The sequence below is a fragment of the Cornus florida genome, unplaced genomic scaffold (genome assembly GCF_030987335.1).
Source record: "Cornus florida cultivar Cherokee Brave unplaced genomic scaffold, ASM3098733v1 CherokeeBrave_3.0.0_Hap2_Chr04, whole genome shotgun sequence".
Taxonomy (NCBI): Eukaryota; Viridiplantae; Streptophyta; class Magnoliopsida; order Cornales; family Cornaceae; genus Cornus; species Cornus florida.
In genome coordinates, this window is record NW_026775574.1 from 89862387 (window position 1) to 89890209 (window position 27823).

General features: G+C 35.2%; 1 protein-coding gene across 11 annotated transcripts; it reads left to right on the top strand.

Moving 5' to 3' along the window:
* Positions 1-3888: 3888 nt before the first annotated feature.
* On the top strand, positions 3889-26498 carry LOC132303846 (mitochondrial phosphate carrier protein 3, mitochondrial-like). 11 transcript variants are annotated; one of them, XR_009481368.1, is made up of 12 exons: positions 3889-4187; positions 4355-4474; positions 4643-5171; positions 5283-5427; positions 6725-8540; positions 8637-8784; positions 15856-15952; positions 19879-21534; positions 23097-23168; positions 23290-23384; positions 25757-25881; positions 26056-26071. XR_009481368.1 is itself a non-coding variant. In XM_059801290.1 (3 exons), exons 1-3 carry the CDS (start codon positions 25377-25379, stop codon positions 26114-26116), a joined length of 357 nt encoding a protein of 118 aa, XP_059657273.1. In that variant the 5' UTR covers positions 23397-25376; the 3' UTR covers positions 26117-26498. The 11 variants fall into 11 exon arrangements, 1 of the variants encoding a protein (XP_059657273.1); XR_009481369.1 differs by lacking the exon at positions 3889-4187 and having other exon boundaries at positions 4195-4474; positions 19879-20242; positions 21395-21534; XR_009481373.1 differs by lacking the exon at positions 3889-4187 and having other exon boundaries at positions 4195-4474; positions 19879-19956; positions 21395-21534.
* The last annotated feature ends 1325 nt before the right edge of the window (positions 26499-27823 follow it).

The window sequence follows — 27823 nt, forward strand, 5'->3', positions numbered from 1 at the left end:
GTTTAAAACCCGCAAATCCCCGAACCCGTCCCCATTGATAATTAATTTATAAATAAATATTTATATATTAGCTCTAATTTTTATTTTTCTTTATTTCTAAGGATAATTTTAGATTTTAACAATATTTTTGTTATTATGATTCTTAAATATTTGATTATACTAAAATTTTTTTTAATAAAATTTACCTTATATTTATTTAAGTTTGAATTATTTTTCTTAAAATATATGTATATTTGGACGCCTCGGCTCGGGTTTGAAAAAATATTTTTCTTGATGGGATGAGTTTGGAAAGAGGGTGCCCTGTCACATGCCTACTGATTAGCAACATGCTACAGTATCTATTTCAGCCCAATTAGGACCAGCCCAACAATTTAGGTCCCTTACTAATTTTGACCATGGGTTTTCAAAATTGAGATTGAAAATTTGATTATGAGAAAACTCGACTACAACCTATTATTTTGATTCGAATGGGCCAGTGGACCACAACCAACAACATTGTCCATCAAAGAGTATAAAAACTGTAATATGAGTTAAATAAATGTATTTTTTTATATTATAAGATATAAATTTGGAAGGCTCGTGGTCCCACAAATCTGATTTGTATTCAAAACAATGGGTTGGAGTCGAGTTTCTCACAAATTATTGGGGCGGGCTGATTACAGAAACCTAAATTAGGCCTGACCTTTCGTATCAATATTACTTTTTGCAACAAATGTTTTTTCACTCTTGAATGGCCCAATATATTATGTTATTTTTATATTAGACATTTAGGGCATTGTGAATTTGATTGGGTTGATAATGAGCACCATTGCAAACAAAAATTAAAGGCCCAATAACGAACCCTCCTGGGCTCAAGTATATATTTTTAGAAGGTTGGACTCAAATCCTACCATCCCAAGATACATTGTGGTGGTGTCTTTGTCTTATTTTTTTGAAATCACAAACCATACAAACAATTTTAAAAAACAATAGGGTATATATATATATATATTATTACTATCCTAGAGTCCTTGATTGTTTACTGCGGAGGAAAAATAATAAAAATTTCACGGGGCAATAGTAATATTTTATGGCATGCATGTAGTAGGTCCGTCCCAGTCTGATATGATCTCGCCTATTCATAATGTGGTTAAATGTTTAAGTACCCGTTAAAAGTAATATTGCTGGTGTGTACGTGTTTTAAAATTTTAAAACAAAAATAAATAAAAATAAATGTCAAGAGAAGAATCTGATTTACCAAGTTAATTGATTAATTTAGGACAATTAATTTCTCTCGGCTTTTATGGTTAACAAATTCAAATGTGCTTTTGCTATTTTAGTTACTCGGATTCAGCGAAACTCACAGTGGCACAAATGCACAATGACGAGACCCACTCATTTCAGGCACTAGTAAACTTTTTGTAAATATTTCTTACCTTCACTAGTAAACTTCTTTTTTCTTTTTTTATTTCCAATTTTTCCGCGTCTTATTGAATTATATTTAATGCCTTTTCTTATTAAAACAAATTATGAAAAACAAAAAATTCATATTAAATTTTGTGTTCTTATCACCTAAGTCACACAATTCTTCTAAACGAGTGTCGCTCTCACTCTCGTATTTCGCACGCGCTCTCGCTCCCGTTCTCATTGTGTATGACTTAGATTTTATTACTTTTATGTTTTGGTACTCGCACCTCTCTCCCACACCCACTTTATAAGACTTAAGGAGTTTTAAAAAAATTATAATCACAATTTTTAAAACGAACACTTATTTTAGAACAGAAAAAGTAATGTTGTATTGTTGTTACTTTTCACAATTAAATAAAATTGGACCACTAGAGAGAATGACAAGAACAATAAAGTTCACATGCAATGCACACCTCATAACCCAAAAAAACAAAGAAAACCTCTCCACATGCTATTTTGAGATCTATACAGTAGTGCACATAGTATGTAATAAAAAAGATTGGAGGAAGATAATAAATAAACAGAACCATTCATATGAGATTAAAGGTAAAGATGATGATATGATTATAAAAGTGAAGTACAAAAAATAAAATTAAAACAATACAGATGAACCATATAAGTTGAGTTCTATAACTATAACAACCAAGTCTTTTTTTGAATTACTTATTGTCAGCTACATAAATCTTATATATATTTCTATTTGCTCTATTTAAAGTCACAACCTAAATCAAATCACAAATGTGAGTTGAGTTCTATTTAAAAATAATTCACTAACAAATTTTTAATTTGATTGAACTTATGTAACATCTGATGGCCAGACCATTGGACTTGGACATCCTTTGTAATTTAGTGGTTCCCATTAATTTGTTTTCAGGTCCAACATCCAAAAGTCAATGACATATTGCAAAGAGAACATTATATTCTTAAGCATACATTTTCTTTCTGTTATTCTATATATATAACATTTATCTTTGTAATTTGAATTTTTGATGTTATATTGTGTAATTTGAATTTGTTACACAAATTACCAAATAAAACCCAAAAAAACACTTCAGAATATTATTTTGAGTAAGATTTGTGTACTGAACTGTGTCATCACACATACGTCATAACATTTCTCAATTAAATAATTAGGATTATACTGTTGTGTTTAGTTTCTGATTATTTGATAAAACTCGAAAAAAAAAGAAAAAAAAAAGAAATGTTAAAATATCAAGATTGTTGTCTTCCCCATTTCTTCTTCCCAATTCCTTGCAAGCCACCGAACATTTGAACAGCTCTCTCGAATCAGAACATGGACTTCTTTTCAAACGGGGACGTACTTATTTCGTATGGAAAAGTTATTTCTTTTTATTTATTTTTCTATTTTTGAATTCCTCCTCTTTTGTACCACCGAATTTTATATTTATTTATTTATACTTTTTACAAAACACACTAACACACCCAGGAACGGACCGAATAATAAGGTGAGGTGGGTAATAATGAATTTTTTTAGTAATTTCAAGGGACAATAGTTATATTTAATAGATGTATAATTGAAAAAACCAAATTAACAAAGAGTAAATTACTATTAAAAAAAAAAAAAAAAAAAATCAGGGGACACATTGTCCCCTTAGCTACATGTAGGTCCATCCTTGAACGCCTCAACAGTTGATTTTCTATTTTAGAAGAGAAAAATATTATTAAAATTACAAAAAATTATTAGATATTCTTGAAATATTTAATATTTAGTGGACTAGTATTTAATTAGCAGAAAAAAAAAAAAAAAACATTACCATGATGCATTGTGTTAGTTATTATTATTACTTTTTCTGTTAATCCCAAATTAAAAAGGAGTAACGTTGCACTGAAAGACTAAAACAGTGATGAAAGGTGTTGATAAAGGAGGAAGGCATATCCCAAAATTTTGAAATTTTGGGATATACCCTAGGTTTCAATAGTTATTTTGCAAATTTCAATTGGCCTCCTATTTTTAATTTTTATAACATTTATTGTTGTCTAAATAAATATTGAGTTTCGAGATAGATATAATACATAATTTTTAAAACTCATAGAAAATTTAACTTTAACGCTTTTAATCTTTACTTTTGAAGTCCAATCTTATGAAACAAAAATTAAAGTTCCATATTATGGCAGGCGTTAATGTAACATATCATTACTACATTTAATTAGGTAAAGTGCTAAAATACTCCCATACTATATAAAAAATGTGCAAAAAACACATCTGCTTCTTAAAAATTGCATATAAATCTCTATATTTTAAAATTTTGTAACAAATTGTCCCCCAGTCAACAATTTTGACCAAATTTTTTTTTATAAAAATCCCAAAATAACTTTAAGGGATTTTAGGGATTTTTTTAAATAAATAAAAATAGAAAAATAAATAAAACAATAAATATATAATTTTTTGGGGTTTTTATATATTTTTGTAAAATGCCCTTATATATTTAGTATTTTATTTATATTTTTGTTTATTTTTTAAAATTTAAAGTTTTTAAAATTAATTTTTTTTATATTTTGTCTTAAGGACAGTTTAGAAATTTCAGTCTTCATATAAAAGATTTGTCTTTATTTACTCAATTTGAAAAAATATAAGGTAAATTTTTAAACAAAAAAGATATTTACACATTCTCTATATAACAATTTTTATTTTTTTACACTTTATCCTTTTTATTTTATTTTATTATTTTCTCTGTTGCCTTTTGTTTCTCAGAGAAGTGGGCGACCAGCCAGCCAACTGCGTACGTCTTCTGCTTCTTCTTCTTTTATTTTTTATTTTTTATCTTCTTCTTCTTCTTCTTCTTTTTTTTGGCAGAAAAAAAGAAAAAAAGAAAATCCTAAACCTAGTAAGACACGAAGAGTGCAAACCTTATTCAACCCGGAGTATGAATGTGATGTTGTTTTATAGGCTACTTTTTTCACTGCGTGGAACAAAGCAAGCAAGTCTCTTAGCAAACAAGCTATCTCTCGAATCTTCAGCTGTTTGTGTTGGATTTTGGACAAAATCAAATCCCATGGAGAAAACCAGGTAAAAATTCAAACCATCTTTTCACTAATGTATGGATTTGTATATCTCTATTTATTTTATTTTTCGATGAACAACTTATGTTACAAAAATTGAGCATTTTTGTATTGTTTTTGTTATCACAATTTCTTAATAATTTTTATTGTTTTTTTAATTTTAAAATTGCAATAGTGAGAAGGTTGATAAAGGAGGGTTGTGTTTGGAGGATCACATTCGTGGACTTCCTTATTGTTAAGACGTGCTACAATTTTCCTGACACGGGTCGGATTACAAATCACTTGCATTCATTGTCTCTTGGGTTTACTATCTGCAACTCCCTAACCAATCTCCTGCTGGCACATGTGAATGTAACTGGACAAGTTCTCGAGTACTTCTTAACTAAGTGTCCATTTCTGGAACAATTGTCTGTGCAAGACTCTGACTGTCTAGTAAATCTGAAAGTTCCCAATGTATCAATCAAATTGAAGCGCTTGGAGATAACTTATTGCCACTATGTGAAAAGTATTGAGATTTCTGCAATGAATCTTATGTCTTTTAAATACTTCGGACCAAAAATAGGCCTGCCATTTAAGGACCTCCAGATTCTGTTGAAATGTATATCGGGGCTGAGTATTGCAAATATCTAATTTATAACATTTTGGGGATTTCAAGCTATCTTTCCCAGCTAGAGAGCCTTACCTTGCACATGACCTCCATCAAGGTTAGTGAGTGTAACAAATTCATTTGATCTCCCCCCCTTAATTTTTATTTATGTTCTTTTTTACCATAATTAATAATCTGTGCTGATTTAGTTTTTCCTTGGTTTATTCAGAATAGTATTGGTTTAGCCAAATTTCCTGTATTTAATAAGCTCAAGCAACTGGAGTTAGAGAATTAGTGCAATTGAAAATGAAGAACTTATGGTTTTTGCTCCCCTAATAGAGGCATGTCCTTTCTTGTATAAATTTGTGTTGGAGGTAATGAGTTTTACTTTACAACCTGCATTTATGTCATTGTGTTGTTCCCATGTTGATTTAATATTTACTACCTAAGAGTTTTACATGGTCATTTAATATGTTACACATTCTAAGATTGCTTTATTCTCATGATTATTCAAGTACCTTTGCCATGGATACTAATGAATTGCTCAAGAACTTGTCCAAGAGTAGGTCCTCTTGAGGTTGTATCCTTATTTGGTTAGATTCAGTATTGTTGCCCTTCAGAACCGTGTGAATTTATCTCTAACACACTGTTTTCTTCTTCTATTTTTTGTTTTTCTCTTTCAACCATGCTAGTATCGAGGATTCTTTGCTCTCAAAAGTGTAATTCGAATATGGTTTACTTTAGTCAGATTGTTGAGTGATTGCTCAGTATTATACTCCATTTTTGGTTTATCTTGTTGTGTCCGAGTTGTTTTGGTTTAAAGGCAAAAACATCCATATAGATCAGTAATTGAGGATGTGACTGATTAAGTGATTCCATGTTATTTAGGCCCAAGCATACATGCTTAGAATGAACCCACCGATCTATTAGTTCATCAACTCTTAGAAAGGTGTGAAGAGAACAATGTTGTGAAAAAGGAGAAATTGATATTGCACTAGGAAGAACTGAGAAGGAACAGAGATCATTCAATAAATTAAGAGGCACAGACAATTAAAGAACAAAACAAACTAAGAAACCCCAGTCAGAAATTTGATCCCATGATTGGAAGATGAAAAATGCAAGCCAACGGCACAATGGGAATCATCCTCTTTCTATTACTTCCCGAGAGTACCTTGCAGTGGCAGAAGTTTAATATATCTTTCAGGATCTTTAGTTATTATTTGTGGACAATTTGGCAATGTTACTACTGATAGTTAATCCATTGGTTGTCATTCCTAAGCTTTTAAACTTGTCTTGATTTTATTTCTTGAGTGCTTGAGTAATTTTTTTATGGATCAATTAAAGGTTTTTTAAATTGGCAGAATAATTATTTATGGTTGCAACAATACGCATAGTGAAATCAAAATAGGCGATAACTAGGAAAAAAAAACAATAAGCAGAGTGACTAATGTCATAAAAGAAATTTTGTTGATCTTGTTTAGTCATATTGGTGTTCAATCTCCATGGAACGTGTGGATCATTTCGTTTTGGCTCTTCAATTGAGTCTAGCAATGTCATGATTCTAACTTGCCCTCAGCAATTAAGATTTAATGCTTGGTATTTTGGTTTTGTATGTTAATTGTTTACTTAGATGTTTAAAGCACCGTATGACTCCAAGCCTCCTTGTTACAGCTGCAATTGTTGCGACTGTTTACATCTCGGCCCCATCAGTACCTTAAGGTGGTGGAATTCATTGGGTTTGCTGGGCTTACAATTGATGTTGAGCTTGCAATGTATTTAATTAAGAGTGCTGTCATGCTTGAGAAGATTACTTTTGATCCTCGCAATCCACTTCTTATAAGAAGTCCATTGGAGTTTATGGAGACCAAGGAGAAAAAAACAGCGAGAAAACGTGCCAAATACCTTGGAACCAAACTTCCTGCTGGAGTAGCTTTAGTAATCCTTTAAATCTTTGATTATATGTTATAAGCTATTGCTTGTACATCTTACTCTTGTAAATATATCGGATAGTTCAATGTTGGGAAAAGGCTTAAGTGGAAGTATTAATTGCAAAAGGAAGTTGAGAGATTTTTATTTATTTTATTTTACCTTGGCAAGATACTCACACTCTTTTACCCCTATGAAAACTTAAACCCTAACTTTCCACTTTGGGGGGTAGGAGATACCATGTTTGGATGGGCAGCTATGTATATGATTTTTGGCTGGCTACACATGAAATCTCTCTCTCTCTCTCTCTCTGTGTGTCTCTGAGTTGAATTAGTTATACACGGGGTCATGTTTTTCCATGAAAATTGAGCATGATTAAAGGTCATACTCATTTTATTTGGTACAGAAAAATGATATTTCACACTAATATTTATAATAGGTACAAACATTACAATGCTTAATTTTCACAACACGAGACTCAACTTGGAATATTCATATTATCATTCTTTCTTCTACCTTATATGAACAAAGTCTTTCATATGAAGTTTTTTATTACTTTTGTTATCAACCATGTACTCTAAAAGTTTAAGTTGTTAGAGAGGGTATAACTTTAATGTTTAACTTTCACACTTAAACAACACGTGTTTTAATTTTAATTATGAGAGTGATGGTGAAGTTTGAACACAGGACTTGCCTGTTCCGATACCATGTTAACAACCATCTACTCTAAAAGCTTAAGTTGTTAGAGAGGGTGTAGATTTAATATTTAAATCCTTCAACAATTTTAGCTTTCAAATCAATGACTATATCCCTACATCCATTGTTAGCATATAGGAAGATACCCAAGACAAGATGGTATAAATAGAGGAGTGCATCTAGTCTATTTTGTGATAGGCGTGTCCCCTTAAGATTGAAAGGGAAGTTCTATCGAACCACTATTAGGGTACCCATACTTTATGGCACAGAGTGTTGGGCAACTAGGAAACAATATAGGCATAAATTGAGTGTGGTGGAAATATAAATGTTGGGATGGATTAGCGGTTAGACTATAAAGGATAGAATTAGAAATGATCACATTCGGAAGATGGTTGGAGTAGCACAAATCAGAGATAAAATGAGAGGAAATCGGTTAAGATGGTTTGGACGTGTGCAAATAAGACCTTAAAAGCGCTAGTTAGGAAGAGTGGCATAGTCCACATACTAGGGGAAGAGGAAGATCAAAGTTAATGTAGGTAGAGTTAGTAAAGAAGGATATGATAGCATGTGCTTGATTGAGTCTTTGACCTTAGATAGAGCGGTATGGAAACATAGGATTCATGTAGCCGTCCCCAAGTAGTTGGGAAAAAGGCTTGGTAGTGGTGGTTGTTGTTTATACAATTTTCACCTGTTTTTAAAACCTTAACATGTCCTAAATTCGGCTTCAATCTACCTTCTCACTCTTTCTTTTAGGGCCAAAGTCCATCATACTTCACACTGTAGCTTTTCATCTTTTAAGACTGTTACAACTCTATGCAACAAGCAAGTTCGGAGGTGACTAAGAAAGTTGATTACTTCAATTTAGGTACTTGATGGTCTCAATCTTGTTTTTGGCTTTCATTTTGTTTTCACAAATTAATTCCTTGAAAGTGTTTTCTCTCATTGATTGTTTGTTTCACAGAAGAAATCTTTATGGGAATGAAGGCAATAGGAATATGCAGATGAGTGCTCTAGAAGAACATAGCAATAGCTTGCTTCACAAAGATGCTCTTCGTTTCCAGATGCTTCAAAAGACAAGATTATTGTTAATAATCCCGTTTACGTAAAAGGTTAGTTTAACAATATGTTTTGTTCTTGTTGTACTTGCATGGAAGCTTTTATACGCTTTAATCAATGGATTCTGCAGTTGCGTTAAACTTCTGTAGAATTGTTTGTTGTGGTCAGAAAATTAATTATAGCTTCTTTCAAGTAAAGATAGAAGGATTATTATTTACATATCAGTTTTACATTTTGTATTTATACCCAGTCTATTCCTCTTGGTACCCTCCGCTAGGGATTTCTTATATATTTACTGTTATAAAGAAATAAAGAAATAATTTTTTAGGACCAAAGTCAGGTTAACTCAGTTTTCCTTCAACAAGAACTGAAGCAGATCTTGTCTTATATATTTACTGCCATATATTTCGCTTGGGATTTCTTCTCTAGTTCTTTTTAGTGCTTTGTTTTTATAGGTATGAGGAAGCAAATTTGTTTATATGACAAACTATATAATAAAAAAATTATCATTCTACTCATCGGTTATTTGGCTGCCTCATATTGCTTTCCTTGGACCACCTGAAAGTTAAATGATTTGTATTGGTCATGATCACATTGGAATCTTTCTTATGAAAATATAACTAAAAGAAAGTTAATGAAGCTATATCTATACTTTCGCAGCCACTTTGATAGAACAATCACTATAGTTTTCTTATCTGATGTTAAAGTTATCATTATTTCCAAGTGTTATTGCATTTTTAGCGTTTCTGTTATGCTAGAGAATGGAATAAGTAGAGACTTTTTGAGCGTAGCTTTAGAAATTCCTTAGCAACCTAATGGGAGGTTAAGTACTTAAGTTTATTTATTATTTTATGGTTGCTAATCCTAATTTTTCCTGGGGTAACTAAATCCTAATTTTTTCTTTGCGTTTTTAGCGGTTCTGTTATGCCAGAGAATGGAATAAGGAGAGACTTTTTGAACGTAGCTTTAGATATTCCTTAGTGACCTAATGGGAGGTTAAGTACTTAAGTTTATTTATTACTTTATGGTTGCTAATCCTAATTTTTCTTTGGGTCACTAAATCCTAATTTTTCCTTTTAGACATGTTTCCATGAGAAAAGGATGATTATTTTCTTTTATATTTTCTCACAATGTGAAAATATTGCATTTCCTTCTGTTAATGCAGTCATGCTGAAGTCATATACTTGCTTCAAATGTAGTCATGATTGAGTATATACTTGTGTACATAAAAGGAATTCGGCCTTACACATAGGTACTCTCACCTAGGACTTATTATTGAGGCAACCTGTTTTGCAGGATGGTAGCATTGTGGTTTATCTCGAGTTTTCTGGATAGCCGTGAATGACAAGGCAAATGACCCATAGAATATTTGCAGAAAGGATGTGGGATAAGATTACTACCAGACCAAGGCGGAATTTTCTCTGATTCATGTGATTATAGGACATACCTCCTTATCTGATTAATGTTCTATAGAAACAAGTTAATTTTCTGATCATTTCCGAGTAAAATATACAAAAAAGTAGAAAACTTGATAATTTTAAATGTCATCATGTACACTGGTCTATATGTGAACGTGAATATGTGGTCTTATAGTTCCTTCACTGTGTACTAAAATGTTGTCCAAAATGAGTATGATGATGATGGAAATAAAAAATAGGTTGTTAAACAAAGAAAGGAAGCCTCATCAGGAGAAGGAGAATGTGAAAGAACTGAGCACCATGAAAGCTAAAGACAAAGCTAGGATCCCACTACGGTGCTAAATTAATAATAAAGACAGTATAGACTATACTTTTAGGGATTGGTGTTTTTGTTATCTCACTTTCTTAATTATTATTTTTTATTTTTCTTTAATTGCAATAATGAGAAGGTTGATAGAGGAGGGTTGTGTTTGGAGGATCACATTAGTGGACTTCTTGATGTAGTCCTTGTTTCAATCTTTTCACTTTTGACAATGAAAGAAGCGGCAAGAACTTGTCTGTTTTTTTTTGATAAGTAAGAATGGTATAAAAAATGCTCAAAAGGGGAGCGCATCCCATAGGAACAACAAAAGAACGACAACGTCCTCAATGGATCTATAATCTCTACCCGAAACCCAACAAAAAAGAGTGGAAACAATGGAGAACTTAAGACAAGAAATAGGCAACTCCTTTCCATCAGAGTATCTCCTGTTCCTCTCAAGCCAAATGCACCACCAAATACAAAGAGGTGTAGCCCTCCAAGCATCCCGGATGTGAGCCCCCACAGAACTAGTCTGTCATCAAAGGAGGTATAGTTTGGTTTGACTTTGATGCCTCACAATAATAAATGAACTGATACTGGGAGATAAGCTACTTGAAGTAGAAAAGCTTTTGTATTTCATCATCATCGTGATGATCCTTGCCTTAATCCCATATGAATGGGGTTGGCCACATGAATTCTCTCTCTCCAAGCTTTTCTATAACATGTTAATTCACCTTCTATATTTAACTTTTTAAAATCATTTTTAATAACCTCATCCCATGTAATTTTTAGCCGCCTTCTCCGTCTCTTTCCTTCTATTACAACCGCCGTGTCATATGTCCAAACCATCTATGTCTACTCTCTCGAATTTTCTCACCAATGGGTGCTACACCTAATTTTCCTGTCACACTTTCATTAGTGACCCTATCTCTTCTAGTCACTCCACGCACCCATCTTATCATTCTCAGTTCCGTTACATGAAGGCGTTGTTCTTGTTTTTTGTTTTAGGGACAATAGTCCGCTCCATAAAACATAGTAGGTGTAACAAGTAATAATGGTCCTATGGAAATTTTCTTTTAGTCTATATGTTATTCTTTTACCACATAAAATCCCACTAACTTGCCTCCATTTTGTGCAACCCACTCCAATTCTACTTCAAGTCTTGAAATTGTACAATGGTTGAAGTACAGATGAATTCAAATTTCAATTTGATCTTGATGAAAGTTGTAAATTTGATATTGACAATTGGGTTAACTTTGCAATAGAAAAGAGAACTAAAAGGATTGAGTTGGGCTTTCAGAAAGTTGAGGAATGACTAATGAGTGAGGGTTACAGAAAAAATACAAGATAGAAGAAATACAAGAGAAATATGTAAAGGCTTGACTGAGAATGCTCACTCATTCACATCTCTGGTATTTATATACTAAAAGAGCACATGTTAAATATTACAAAAAAGGGAAACCAAATTAAATCACAGTAGAGTCTATGCCTAAATATATGCGTAAATAAAGTCAAATTCCATGATACTAGGTGTCACAGGGGTAAATTCTGAACACGAATCTAGTGCCTTGTGATGGCACTAAGCCAGAAATATGAACAACTTTTCTCTGAATTTCTAACTTTACTCAGCCAACTCACACTTGCTGCCTAAAACACACAGCAAGTAAAATACTCTTACACACAAGTATAGTTGCAAGAATGTAAAGACAATAACACCCACGAATTTACAGAAGCACAAGGCTTCCAACCTTTTACTATTATTCACAAAACAGTACAAGGAAAGGCCTCAACCTGCAGAAGCATGCAAGAGTCTCTCACAACACAACTCTGTGTCTCACTCTCAATCTGCCCTCTTTACAGAACCCACATTAGCAATATATAGGCAAACTCTCAAAACCGCCCACAACTGCCCACTAAAATGGTGGATGACATCCCCATCCACCTAGGGTCATGTTGGCACCCACTAAGTGTGCCAACACTACATATGTAGTTGACAATCCCAACTATTAGCTTGTTGGCACGCTTTGCTCATGCCACTTGTCCACAGGAAGTTACACATTATCTGCCACCTTCTACAAATCAGCATAGTAGAAGAAAACCGACCCTAACCACCTGTGTGTTGTCCCCTCAGATCTGTGCCACATGTATGGGAAGTTACTCAGCACACCCCCACTTCCCATAATATATGCACACGAGTGGGAAGCGTTAGTAACTTCCCCCAACCAGCTGAGCCCACTTAGTGGGAAGTGTAACTTCCCCCAACCAACTGAGCCCACTTAGTGGGAAGTGTTAGTAACTTCCCCCTAACCAACTGAGCCCACTTAGTGGGAAGTGTAACTTCCCCCAACCAACTGAGCCCACTTAGCCATCTTCTGTAACCATAAGCCATGTCTGAGTCCCCTGAGCCAACTTTGCACGCTGAGCCTTGCCTACGCCCACTGCCTTGTGCCTATGTCCCTGACTTGACTATGCCACACGTCCATGACTTGTGTGGTCCATGCTTTAAGCAACATCTGAGCCAACTTTGTGAACTTAGCCCGTGCTAAGCCCACTAATCTGCACCCACATATAAATGTCTCAAAGTGCACGACATCCAAATCGAGTACCGTCTGTGCCAACCATCTTCTATGGACTCAAGGTACCACCCATAAAGATCCCGAGCCAAAACTCCAAGCTTCACTTTTTTGCCATATTTACGAAAATGCCACTAGGCACCCCCAGTGCACGCTGACAGCATCCTATGGCTGTCAGGGGGCTTGTCAAGGTCCCAACCCCGTAACACTAGGCTATCATGTCTCGGCTAATATGGTAAGTCACATCTCATGATTCTAGGCTATCATATCTTGGCTAACAGTTAAAATTTTCCTGGGTCATATTACAAATCACCTGCATTCATTGTCTCTTGGGTTTACTAGCTGGAACTCCCCAACCATCTCCTACTAGCTCACGTGAATGTAATTTGACAAGTTCTCGAGTACTTCTTAACTAACTGTCCATTTTTGGAACAATTGTTTGCGCAAAAATCTGATTGTCTTGTAAATGTGATAGTTCCCAATCTATATCACTCAAATTGAAGGGCTTGGAGACACCTCGCTGCTTTTATGTGGAAAGTATTGAGATTTTTGCAGTGAATCTCATGTCATTTAAGTTCTTCGTACCAAAATAAGCCTGCCATTTAAGAACATCCAGGGGCTTGTTGAAATGTATATTAGGATGAGTATTGCAATTTTCTAATTTATAACTTTTTGGGGATTTCAAGCTATCTTTCTTAGCTAGTAAGCCTTACGTTGGACATGACCTCCATCAAGGTTAGAAAGTTCCACTAATTCATTTTATCTCCTCCCTTAATTTTCATTTTATTATTTCTTAACATAATTATCAATCTGTGCTGATTTAATTTTTCTTTGGTTTATTCATAGTACTATTTGGTTTGCTAAATTTCTTGTATTTAATAGCTCAAGCAACTAGAGTTGAGAATTAGTGCAAGTGATGATGAAAGCCTTATTGTTTTTACTTCCCTGATAAAGGGATATCCTGTCTTGTATTATCAATTTGTGTTGCAGGTAATAAGTCTTACTTTGCAACCTGCATTTCTAAACTATGAGGTTTATATATTGCTTTTCTGGACCAATTGTATCGGCAGGAAGAAATTGGTAGGGGGCATGACAATTTGATATGGATTCCCTCTTCTCATGGTCGTTTTGAAGTAAGATCTTTGTTCTTATGCCTGTCTAATTTTGTTAGCTTTGTCTTCCCGTGGAAAACTATATGGCACTCTTCGGCACCTACTAGGGTGGCATTCTTTGTGTGGACAGCTGTTTGGGGTCAGATTCTGACGATTGATAATTTGAGGAAGAGGGGAAATTGTATTGTTAATTGGTGTTGCCTTTGTAAGCAAGATAGGGAATCTGTTAATCATCTTCTTATGCATTGTCCTGTGGCGTACGATTGTTGGAGTCTTATTCTTGGATTATTTGGCATGTGTTGGGTAATGCCACGTTCTACTAAGGATTTGATTTATGCCTGGAGAGGATATCGCGTGAGCAGAGGTGTGCGCGATTTTTGGAGAAATGTCCCACATTGTGTATGGTGGAGCATCTGGAAGGAGAGAAATAGTAGAATGTTTGAATGGAAAGAGTCGTCTACAGCGACACTAAAACTTATCATTATTCGCTCTCTCTTTAGTTATGTGACAAGGAGTTCTTGCTCTTCTTCTGATGCTTTAATTTCTTTTCTGGATTCTTTGGGGCCTTAGTCCCCGATTATTGTTCTGGGGACGCGTTCCCCTTTTTAACGCTTTTTAATTTTTTATTACTTATCAAAAAAATATATTGCTTTCGTAATTGAATTTTCAAATGGAAATTTTGATTCATTTGGACTTCAGCTTAAAAGCATAATTTTCCCAATGAATTGCTTCTTTATGGCTATTACAAATTACAATATTACCTATTAAGACTTATATGAAAAATGCTCTTACAGTATTTAGTTTGCTCTACTCTCCCAATTGTTCAAGTATATCCTTCTGTTATCCCCATGTTGATTTAATATTTACTGCCTAAGAGTTTTACATGGTCGATTGATATTTACACATGATAGATTGCTTTATTCTTGTGATTGTTCAAGTACCTGCAATTGATACTAATTAATTGCTCAACAACTCATCCCAAAGTAGGAACTCTTGGAGTCTATTACCTTATTGTGTTAGATATAGTCTTATTGATCTTCAGAATAGTGTGAATTCATCTCTAACACATTTTTTTTTTTTTTTTCCCCCTACTTTTTTCCTTAAACTTTTTCAACCATGCTAGTATTGAGGATTCTTTGCTGTCGTTGTAAGTTTAATTCAAATATGGTTACTTTAATCAGATTGTTGAGTGATTGCTCAGTGCTATAGTCCCTTTTTGCCTTTTGTGTTGTGTCTGAGTGGTTTTGGTTTAAAGGCAAAAACATCCATTTAGATGAATGATCAAGAATGTGACTGATTCCATGTTATTTAGGCCTAAACAAACATGCTTAGAATGAACCCATCAATCTATTAGTTCATCAACTCTTATAAATGTGTCAAGGTATGCTGTCCATTAGAAGGCAACTTTAGTATCTTTTTTTTTCCTTATAATTCTATTGGTAAGAGAACAACTTCGTGAAAAAGGAGAAATTGAGATTGCAGTAGGGAGAAGTAACAGAGATTGTTCAATAAATTAAAAGCCACAGGCAATTAAAGACTAAAACAAACTAAGAAGCCCCCAGTTAGAAAATTGACCCCATGATTGGATGATGTGAAGTGCTAAATAATGCAATTGATGTTTGTTGGGCATACAATTGATGTTGAGCTTGCAAATATTTAATTCGGAGTGCTGTAATGCTTGAGAAGATTACTTTTGATCCTCACAATGCACTTCTTATAGGAAGTCCACGGGAGTTCATGGAGACGAAGGAGAAAAAAAAACAGCGAGAAAGCGTGCCAAGTACCTTGGAACCAAACATCCTGCTGGAGCAGCTTTAGTAATCATCTACTTCTTTGATTATATGTTATATGCTATTGATTGTACATCCTTTTCCTATAAATAATTTGGTACTATCTATATTTTTTTCCTGAATAGTTGGTATTATATATTGGATAGTTCAATGTTGGGAAAAGGCTTAAGAGGAAGTATTAATTGCAAAAGGATTTTTTTTTTTTTTAACCTTGGCAAGAAACTCACACTCTTTTGCAAAAGGAAGTAGAGAGAACTTGAACCCTGACTTTCCACTTTGGGAGTTTGGAAATACAACTAGGCTACTGCCCTTGGTGGTGAAGTAGAGAGAAATTACCTACCACAAAAGATGGATGGGCAGCTGTGTATATGATTTTTGGCTGACTACACATGAAATGTTTATTATTATTATTATTTTTTTGTTGAATTAGTTGCGCATAGGGTCAATTTTGTATATGAAAATTGAGTATGATTAAATGTCATACACATTCTTATTGGTACAAAAAATGATTTTTCACACTATCATTTATTATAGGGAGGATTACAATGCTTAACTTTCCACACTTAAACGATGGCGACACAATTTAGAATATTCATGTCATCATTCTTTCCTTTATCCCTTTTTTTCATGAATGGTTGTTTTATAATGCCAAAGATATGCAATGAGCACAAGGCTTAATAGAGAGGGCATTCCCTCTCATATACAAATAATGAACAATGGAATACATCCATTTCCAATAACTAAGAACATAAAAAGCAGTAGAATAAAACAGAAAAATAATCAGAAGCACAGTGTGGGCACATCATGAACTGAAAGAGGCACAATCCATAACTTTGCAAAAGATCTCTCTGGCTAACTGAGCAGCAGATTTCTTCACATCAGAGTGAACTCGAGCATTCCTTTCTTATTGAAATGCCCCCTATAATGGTGGAGAATATCTGATAATAAAATTTGCTCTCAATAAATTATTCCAACAAAGACTAATGAACCACCTGGCCAACTGATCAAGAGAGAGTTGTGCACAGGTTTAGACCAATGAATAGAAGACTCAAACCAGTCCTAAATCTGAGAGGCAAAGCTACATGAAGTAAACAAGTGTTTGATATGATGATTCTGATCTGTGTAAGAATGTCAATTGTGGCATATCGCAGTTAGAGTCAGGCCTCTATTCTGTAATATAGCGAATGTAGGCAACAACAGATGCATAGGAAGAGTAGCAGTAAAAGAACACCTGGGGATCCCTGAATTCCAAACTTATCTATACCAAAATTTCTCCTCTTTCCTTTCTCTGCACAGATTCCAAACTGATTTAAAACAGAAGTACCATGTTTCCGTATCATTCTATCAGCATCATATCCCACCCTGACATCAGAAATGGCTTGCTTAGCATAATTAGGACAAAACTAAGCTTGCCAATTCATGTTATACAGAATCTGATGCACCTTGGCATTATTTGCAAGACCCGTATCCCTAACAATTCTGGCTCCCTATCTCTGAAACAAAGATTTTCCACTACACCAACGATCATGGAGTAAAAGAAAATTACTACCCTCTCCAACCTCAGACACCATATGCTGCTGCATAAAAGATCTTGTGTCTGCTATATGTTTCCAAATAGTAGAAGCGTTGAAGTGGATAGCACATCTCCAAATATTGACCTTTGAAAAATATTTCATCTCAAACCACTTGAACTAAGAAGCACGGACACTTCTAGAAGGTGTCGTGTCCGCGTCGGACACTGACACTTAATGGACACTTTTGGACATTTTGTCCGACATTTCATGGCAGTGTCCATAATTTAAAAAGTAATTTTTATTATTTCGGACACTTGGCTAACACATCTTGGTTACTTGGTCAACACATACCGGACACTCGACCAACACATCCTACACTCTTCGTCTTATATAAACAAACAAGATAGTGCTGGAAACAACACTCTGATGACAATATAGGAGACTAATATCGTATATAATATTATATGTTCTCTTTGATGTTTGAATAGCATCATTTTCTAACTTGTGTAACTTTAGTATAGAAATTATCAATTAGTTAAACCTCTATAATTTTCTTACTCAATAGATATTTAAATAGATTTTTTTATTTATCTTAGCCGTGTCCTACTTTTTTAGAATTTGATGTGTTGGGGTATCCGTATCATATCATGTCCGTGTCCCATGCTTCTTAGCACTTGACCCATATCTTATCTTTTTCTGTGGACAATATCTCAAAATACTTCATATATAGCAGAGAACTCAGGGAGAGGTAACTCTACCAGTTCATGTAATGCATTTTCTTTTCACTCTCACTATGGCCCAAAATAAAATTCTTTTAGTTCGTTTCAATCTGAATTCTCACAGCAGCAGGAATGTCAAATACTGTTGTCCACAATGAATGGTAGCATAGATAGTAGATCTCACCATCTCCGCTCTGCCAGCTTGAGACAATTGATATTTACTCGAGTGATTTATTCTGGTAGTAATCTTGTCAAGGAGAGAACTACAAGCAGCCTTGGTTAAACCTCTATCCTTCAAAGCCAAGCCAAGATAAGTGATGGGAAATGACCCCCTTCTAAAGGATAAACTACGCATAATTCTTCTACATCTTCTGACAGATATTGAAAAAAAAAAAACTCACTAAACTCTTCTCCTGATTTGCTTTCAGCCCAGAAACCCTCTGAAACTCAGTTAACACCTGAGAAATGGCTCTAGTAGTCCTCAAATCAGCATTGGATACCATTGTATCAAGAACAAATCATCTGCAAACATAAGATGTAAGACATTTAAATTTAACTTGTTAGCAGTGCTGCAAAACTTAATTTGACCACTTGAAGTAACTTTCTCCATCAGATTAGAGAAATACTCCATCACCAAAGCAAAGAGAAGAATTGACAAGGGGCATCCCTGCCTCAGCCCATTTTCAGAACTATAAAAGTCACATTGGACCCCATTCACCATAACAGAAAATTTAACTGAAGAATTACATTCTTCTATCCATTTGATCCATCCATCTCCAATTTGAAGAGACTGCAGCAGAGTAGAAAGAAATTTCCACAAAACACTGTCATAAGCTTTGTGGTAATCTATTTTTAGGGCAATTGAAGGGTTAGTGTTCCTCCAGTTAAAACCTATGATTAACTTTTGGGCAAGAATCAAATTATCTTGAATTAATCTACCTGTGATTAAAGCAGATTGTTCTAGCCCAATGCTGTGGGGCCTGCTTTCCTGTGGAAGGCTGTTTGGCGCACTAAGCCCCCCCACAACCCCCCCCCCCCCCGGCCCCGCCCCGCCCCGCCCCGCCCCGCCCCGCGGCCCTCCTTCTCTGTGGCCTTTTTTGTTTGGACAGCTGTCATTGGGAGGATTCCAATGCCGGTCAACTTGAGGAGGAGGAGACAAATTATTGTTAACCGGTGCTGTATCTGCAAAAGTGATGAAGATTCAGTAGATCACCTCTTGCTGCATTGTCCAGTGGCCCGGGATAATTGGGGTATGCTTTTGGGGTTCTGTTGTTTATGCCTCAGTACTCTAGAGGCATGATAGAGGTTGTACAGTGGGTTCCCTAACATGTGACTTTTGGAGGGTGGCACCCTTGTGCATTTAGTGGTGTTTGTAGAAGCAACTGAATAGGAGATCTTTTGATAGCGAGGAGACACCTATTGGCAGTTTTAAGAGCTGCCAATAGGGTTTTTTTACCCGTGGCCTTCCTCTTCATATAGTCATGATCAGAACCCTTACTGGAGCCCAGTGGGGCATCTATGATGCTTTCAAAGTTGATGTTGGGCTGTAAGTTTATTCTGTATTAGTTATGATTTTCCCTGTGCAAATTTTTATTATACTTATATGTCCTTGTTATCGAATTTTAACCTACATATATGGACGTTCTTGTTTTCAGCTAGTTCTCAACAGTGTAGTATACTTCTTTACCTTGAAATAACGAGGTTTTGTTTCTCCTTTTAGGCCAACTACTGGTGGCACTGCACCTGCGAAGGTGTGAACTGCTGCGATTATGATTGACAAATACAATGCTCTTCGCCTGTAAGACTTTGAGAAAGTGGTACTCTTTTTTTGTTGGATCAATAATGTACGATTTCCGATGCCTGGTACGATTGATATTTGATGCTTGCAGGGATTGTATTCGATCCAAGACGTATTAGTATCTGTTTGCATTCTTCATAATTTTGCAGTTTACCCTCTGATTCTTTAGAGGATTGTTTTGATTTCATCCTCTTGTCTCTGCCGAGAAAATAGCAACTTGATATGATGGATTAATGGTTTTGTCATTTGGAGGAATCTTGTGCCGATAATAATGTGGCAAATTCAGGTTCTTTTGTAGTCTGCCATGTACCATATTGTTTTGATGATAGTTGATGCTTTAAATCAGTTAATGTGACAATTCCTATTGATCAAATTTATTCTAAAATTTCCATGTTGACATGGCATCATTATTGCTAACTATGGGACTAAAAATTTCGGTTTAGTTATCACTTTCATTTCTTCCATTGAATGAAATACTCCTGGTTGTAGACCATGGAACAATCTGCCACTAATCGTTCCAGCATAAGAGCTATTTGCTTCATTATTACAGCTGATTAACAGTGATTTTTTCGATTGGGCGATGATACTTGAACTCTGCTTTATGCTGTTGCATATAATATGTTTTTTTTTTTTTTTTCGTAGAAAACGAAATGACAATTGTTCTTCAAATGCAGTCTCACACTATAGAAATATTTTGAAACAATATCGTGTAATGCGAATCTCTCATTCCTTTTGTTTTTTGCTTCCAGATGCATGCAACTAATATTCTGGACTAGTTGAAGTAGAATTAAAAATAATCATGAGTTTGGTATATATTTTAGTTCAATGGTTTGTCTGCCACTTTCTTTGATACGCTACTAGTTACATGCTACTATGATTTTGGCTTCAATGTTGTCTGTCATTTTCTTTGCTATGGTCTTGGCTTGGGTTATGGGGAATACTATATGAAAAGAGATTAATAATTAATATAATCTTCTGATGGCACATGTGAATTTAACTGGACAAGTTCTCGAGTAGTTCTTAACTAGCTGTCCATTTTTGGAACAATTGTCTGTGCAAGACACTGACTCGTAAATCTGAAAGTTCCTGATGTATCACTCAAATTGAAGCACTTGGAGATAACTAACTGCTTCAATGTTGAAAATATTGAGATTTCTGCAATGAATCTCTGTCACTTAAGTAATTCGGACCAAAAATAAACCTGCCATTTAAGAACATACAGAAGCTTGTTGCACTGTATATCGAGGGTTAGTTTTGCAAATCTCTAATTTTAACTTTTTTGGGGATTTTAAGTAATCTTTCTGAGCTAGAGAGCCTTATATTGCACAGGACCTCCATTGAGGTTATTAAGTGGAACTAATTCATTTTATCTCCTCCCCCTTTAATTTTATTTTATTCAATCTGTGCTGATTTTTTACTTTTTCTTTGGTTTATTCAGAATAGTATTGGGTTTGCTAAATTTCCTATATTTAATAAGCTCAAGTAACTGGAGTTGGGAATTGGTGCAAGTGATGATGAAGACATTATTGTTTTTGCTCCCCTGAGGCATGTACTTTCTTGTATAAATTTGTGTTGGAGGTAATACTTCTTACTTTACAACCTGCATTTCTAAACTGTCACGTTTATTGCTTTCGTAATTGAATTTCCAAATGGAAATTTTGATTCATTTGGACTTCGGCTTAAAAGCTTTCAATTTTCCCGAGCAATTACTTCCTTCTTTATGGCTATTACAAATTACAATATTATCAGTAATAGGAAAAATGATCTTATACTGTTTAGCTTGATCTATTCTCCTGCTTGATTTTGTAAATGAATATATATCATTTTGTTGTTCCCATGTTGATTTAATATTTATTGCCTGAGACTTTAACATGGCCGTTTACTATCTTACGTCTTCTTAGATTGCTTTATTCTTGTGATTTTTTCAAGTATCTTTGCAATTGATACTAAATTACTAATTAATTGCTCACGACTCCTCCCAGAATAGGAACTCTTGGACTGTTGCCTTATTCTGTTAGATTTAGTCATTATTGCTCTTCAGAACAGTGTGAATTCATCTCTAATGCAGTGTTTCTTTTTTCTTTCCCCTTTCTCTCTTCCAACCATGCTAGTATCGAGGATTCTTTGCTCTCATTATAAGTTTAATTCGAAAATGGTTACTTTAATCAGATTGCTGAGTGATGCTCAGCGTTATAGTCCATTTTTGCTTTTTCATGTTGTCTCTGAGTTGTTTTGGTGTAAAGGCAAAAACATCCATTTAGATCAATGATCAAGGATATGACTGATTCCATATTATTTAGGCCCAAGTATACATGCTTAGAATGGACCCACCAATCTATTAGTTCAACTCTTAGAAAGGTGTCACGGTCTGCTGTCCATTACAAGGTAACTTTGATATCTTTTCTCTTTCCTTATAATTCTATTGGTAAGGGAACAATGTTGTGAAGAAGGAGAAATTGATATTGCAGTGGGGAGGAGGAACAGAGGTTATTCAATAAATTAAAAGTTGCGGGCAATTAAAGACTAAAACAAACTAAGAAACCCCGGTAAAAATTTACCACATAATTAGAAGATGAAAAATGCTGAAGAATGCCATTCAAAAAACACAATAGGAATCATTCCCTTTGTTCTACTTCCCGAGAGTACCCTACAGTAGCAGACGTTTAATTTATCTTTCAGGATATTTAGTTATTAATTGTGGGCACTCTGGCGTGTTACTACTGAAAGTTAATCCATCTTTTGTCATTCCTAAGCATTTAACTTGTCTTGATTTTATTTCTTAAATGCTTGAGTATTTTTTCTGTGGATCAATTAAAGGTCTTCTAAATTGCATGTCCACTCAATCTTATGTCTAAAGCAGAATAATATTTATGCGTGCACAATAAGCAGAATGACTAGTGCCATAAAAGAATTTCTTTTTTTATTTTTTATCTTGCTGAGTCATATGATAACAACATGGCATTCAATCTCCATGGATCATGTGGAACATTTCGTTTTGGCTATTCTATTGAATCTAGCTGTGTCATGATTCTAACTTGCCCTGAGCAATTATGATTTGATGCTTGGTATTTTGGTTTTGTATGCTAATGGTCTACTTAAATGTATAAAGCACCGTATGACTCCATTCCTCCTTGTTACAGCTGCAATGGTCCAAGTCCAATCTGAGAAGAAAACAGCTAAGGGTTACATCTTGGCCCCATCAGAACCTTAAGGTGGTGGAATACATTGGGTTTGTTGGGCTTCCCATTAATGTTAAGCTTGCAATGTATCTAATAAAGAGTGTTGTCTTGCTTGAGAAGATTGCTTTTGATCCTTGCTATCCACTTCTTATAGGAAGTCCTTGGGAGTTCATGGAGACCAAGGAGAAAAAAGCAGCGAGAAAGCGTACCAAGTACCTTGGAACCGGACTTCCTGCTGGAGCAGCTTCAGTAATCCTTTTATTCTATAATTATATGTTATATGATTTTTCTTGTCCATCCTTCTGCAATTGCTTGTACATCCTTCTCCTTTTAATTTATTTGGTATTATATATAGGGTAGTTCAATGTTGGGAATGGCTTAAGAGGAAGTATTAATTGCAAAAGGAAGTAGATAGATTTTTTATTTATTTATTTTATCTTGGCAAGAAACTCACACTCTTGTGCCCTTATGAGAACTTGGACCCTGACTTTCCACTTCGGGAGGTAGGGGATACAACTAGGCTACTGGCCTTGGTGGTAAAGTAGAGAGATTACTGACCGAGAAAGATGGATGGGCAGCCGTGTATATAATTTTTTGCAACTGGACATGAAATGTCTTTTTCTTTTTTCTCTCTCCCAAATGACAGAGAGAGGTGTCTCTAACATATATACTCATCAGAACTGAAAATTTTAGATGGTAACTTAGTGCTTGTCAATGAGTCCCAAACTTGGTCCACAAACATAAGCTCTAGCATTTCAATTTCTTCAGTTGCAATTCTTCTTGATGATGGTAATTTTATTTTGGTAGATGGGCCAAATTCAACCCAACCAATTTGGCAGAGTTTTGATCACCCAGCCCATACATGGTTGCCCGGTAGTAAGATACATATACTTGTACCTTCACTAGAACATGCTGAATAAAAGAAGCAATGTTGCTACGAGATTGGGTTTGAAAAATAGCCTGAATTTTAGATTCATCCTCGTGCCATTGCCCACTGAGATCTTCAATTCCAGAAATGTTGTTTCTCCTCCTTCGGCAGATTGTAGGAGGATGAAAAAACTTTGAGTTTCGATCACCAAATTTCATCCATTGGATCTGAGATTTCTGGCCCCAATAAATTTCCTCGTCGCGTCAATAATTCTGGTGGTGCTTTTCTGTTTGGAGAAAGTTGTTAGTGGTTGTAGTTCTGAGAGTCTTCCTTGAGCTGCTTAAGACAAGCCTCAGAGACCTAAATATTTCTTCGTGAATTACAAGACCGAGAGAGTGCCCAGTGCAATAAAGCTAATTTGCAGGCTTTAATTTTTTCAGACCATTTGAACATCTGAGACCCCCTGAATAGCACCTTGCCGGGCAGTACGGATAATATCCGCACATCGCTCGTCCAAAACCCAACGAGCATCAAAATAGAATTGACGATGTTTCTTGCTGAAATTAGGATATAAATTCAATAGAAGAGCGCAATGATCAGAACCTAGAACAGTAAGATGGGTAACTCCACCCGGAAAATATGCTGCCATTCTCCACTAGCCAATGCTCTATCCAATCGTTCCTGGATATATTAGCAGGGATTTTCCTCTGGTATCCAAACCTCCTCTCCCCTCTCTCTCTTTCTTTCTTCTCGGTTGGCATTAATAAATCATTAAAGTCACCTATAATGGGCCATCAATGATTCCAATTATGCTCTCTGTTGTAGATAATCCCGTTGGGCTACCCTAATACAGTCATCAGTGCTTGCATAAATGATAATGAGAACCCAATTACCTTTTTTGGATTGAACAAAATTCAAGTGTAACCTGGAAGTCACATTGATCAATTATACGGAATACGCCATCTTCCTGCCAAAAAAGACCAATACCCCCTGCAGTGCCCATTGGGTCGATACTCCAACTGTTGCTGAGATTCAGTTGACGAATGTGTTGTGGTTGCTTCATGTGTAGTCTTCGCATGGCCCTTAGGCCTTTTACATTGTTAGAGATTGGCATTTGAAGGAGTGAGGTCTATTTAAGTAGCTAGTTGATGTGATTTAATATCATCTAGTATTTAATAATCAATTGGTACATTATTGTCTGTCTAAAATTTGGTGCGCATGAGACATAACTATAGTAAGTATTTTGAGTGGCTGGAGTTGTGGTTTCTTTGCCTTGTATCTACTTTTATGTCACTGGTTTTTTCATTAGAAGAATTACACCTGATAATCCCTTCTTAGGAGGCCCTCTGATGATTAAAAAAATGGATATTTGAATGATGAAGTTTGCATCTTTTGAGACCATTGTGGAGATGCCCTACAAGTATGCTATCCCAACTCCAAAAGACCAGTGCAGCAAAAGCTTGCAGCTTGGGGTGAGCTTTGCTGGTGGATATGTGGCTGGCGTATTCTGTGCGATCGTATCACATCTTGCTGATAATCTGGATGTGAGTTAAAGATGCACATAATATGTAATTTCTATATATATATATATTATCCTGGCAAACTAGGGTGAGGAGGGATTCGAACACGGGCACACCCGCTTGGAGAGCTGGGCTCTCTACTAACTAGGCCACTGAGTAATGCTAATGCCCTTCTATTTTCTTTCTTTAGAGTCACTGTGTATGTTATACTTATTTATATGTGCATGTTACAGGCTGTAGAGAAGCTAAGCTTGTGGGGTTTGTTTACCTGTGGCCTTCCTCTTCGTATTGTCATGATCGGAACCCTTACTGGAGTGCAGTGGGGTATCTATGATGCTTTCAAAGTTTTTGTTGGGTTGTAAGTTTATTCTGTTTAAGTTATGATTTTCGCTGTGCAAATTTATATAATACTTATATGTCCTTATTATCTAATTTTAAACTACATATATGGAGGTTCTTGTTTTCAGCTAGTTCTCAACAGTTTAGTATACTTCTTTACCTTGAAATAACGAGGTTTTGTTTCTCCTTTTAGGCCAACTACTGGTGGCACTGCTGCGATTATGATTGACAAATACAATGTCCTTCGCCTGTAAGACTTTGAGAAAGTGGTACTCTTTTTTTGTTGGATCAATAATGTAGGATTTCCGAAGCCTGGTACGATTGATATTTGATGCTTGCAGGGATTGTATTCGATCCAAGACGTATTAGTATCTGTTTGCATTCTTCATAATTTTTCAGTTTACCCTCTGATTATTTAGAGGATTGTTTTGATTTCATCCTCTCGTCTCTGCTGAGAAAATATCAACTTGATATGATGGATTAATGGTTTCGCCATTTGGAGGAATCTTGTGCCGATAATAATGTGGCAAATTCAGGTTCTTTTGCAGTCTGCCATGTACCATATTGTTTTGATGATAGTTGATGCTTTAAATCAGTTAATGTGACAAATTCCTGTTGATCAAATTTGTTCTAAAATTTCCATGTTGACACGGCATCATTATTGCTAACTATGGGACTAAAAATTTCGGTTTAGTTTTCAGTTTCGTTTCTTCCTACTTCCATTGAATGAAATACTCCTGGTTGTAGGTCATGGAACTATCTGCTACTAATTGTTCCAGCATAAGAACTATTTGCTTCATTATTACAGTTGATTGACAGTGTTTTTTTCAATTGGGCGATGATACTTGGACTCTGCTTTATGCTGTTGCATATTCTATGCTTCCTTTTTTTTTTTTTTTTTTTTTTTTTTGTAGAAAATGAAATGACAATTGTTCGTCAAATGCAGTCACACTGTAGAATTATTTTGATACGATATCGTGTAATGTGAATATCTCATTCCTTCTGATTTTGCTTCCAGATGCATGCAACTAATATTCTGGACTAGTTGAAGTAGAATTAAAAAGAATCATGAGTTTGGTATATATCCAAGTAAATGACAGACAACATTGAAGCCAAAATCATAGCATATAGCATGTAACTAGTAGCATATCAAAGAAAGTAGCAGACAAACCGCGTTCCGGGCGCCGGGCGCATCAAAGCGCAGCTTTGGCGCCTTACATGAACCCAGGCGAGCCCCTTTGCATAGCCGCGCCTCCTTTGCTGAAGGCGATAGGCCCAAGGCGCATGTGGGGCATGCCTCTTTGAAGTACTTTGTTTTTATGTTATTTAAAGAGTTATGTTGGTTTAACTTTTCGTATAATTGGTACGTATATGTTAAGTGGTGAAGCATACCACTTATTATAAATTATATAAAACCAACAAGGTAAAGCAAATAAAAAAATAGGGCTCTGCTGCTTCTTCTTTTTGTTTTTTTTGTTTTTTCAATGCTGCTGCTTCTTTATTTTTCTCTGCGGCATATTTTAAGTGGTGGATCCTACCACTTATTATAAGTTATATGGACAGAAGAGTAAACACAAACACGCTGCTTCTTATTTTCTCTGCTTCTGCATATGTTAAGTGGTGGACCCTATCAATTTTTTTCTTTGTTCTTCTAGACCGCTACTGCTGCATCTTTTCACTTCTCTTTCTCCATCTCTTCTTCTTCTGTCTTTTTCCTCCTCCTATTCTCACTTCTCTCTTCTTCTTTTTTTTCTTTTTTTTTAACTATGAAAAATGAAAATGCATGTTATGTTAACTATTAAAATGCTTGTTATGTTAACTATTAAAATGTTTTTTTTTTTTTAATTATTTTTTTCTCAACTTGTGCTTCACTTCAGTCTGGCGTGCGCCTTAGGCTCCGAGAGGCCTTAGCGCTTTAGTACGCTGTGAGCCTTTAACAATTATGTGTGCTGAACTTCCTT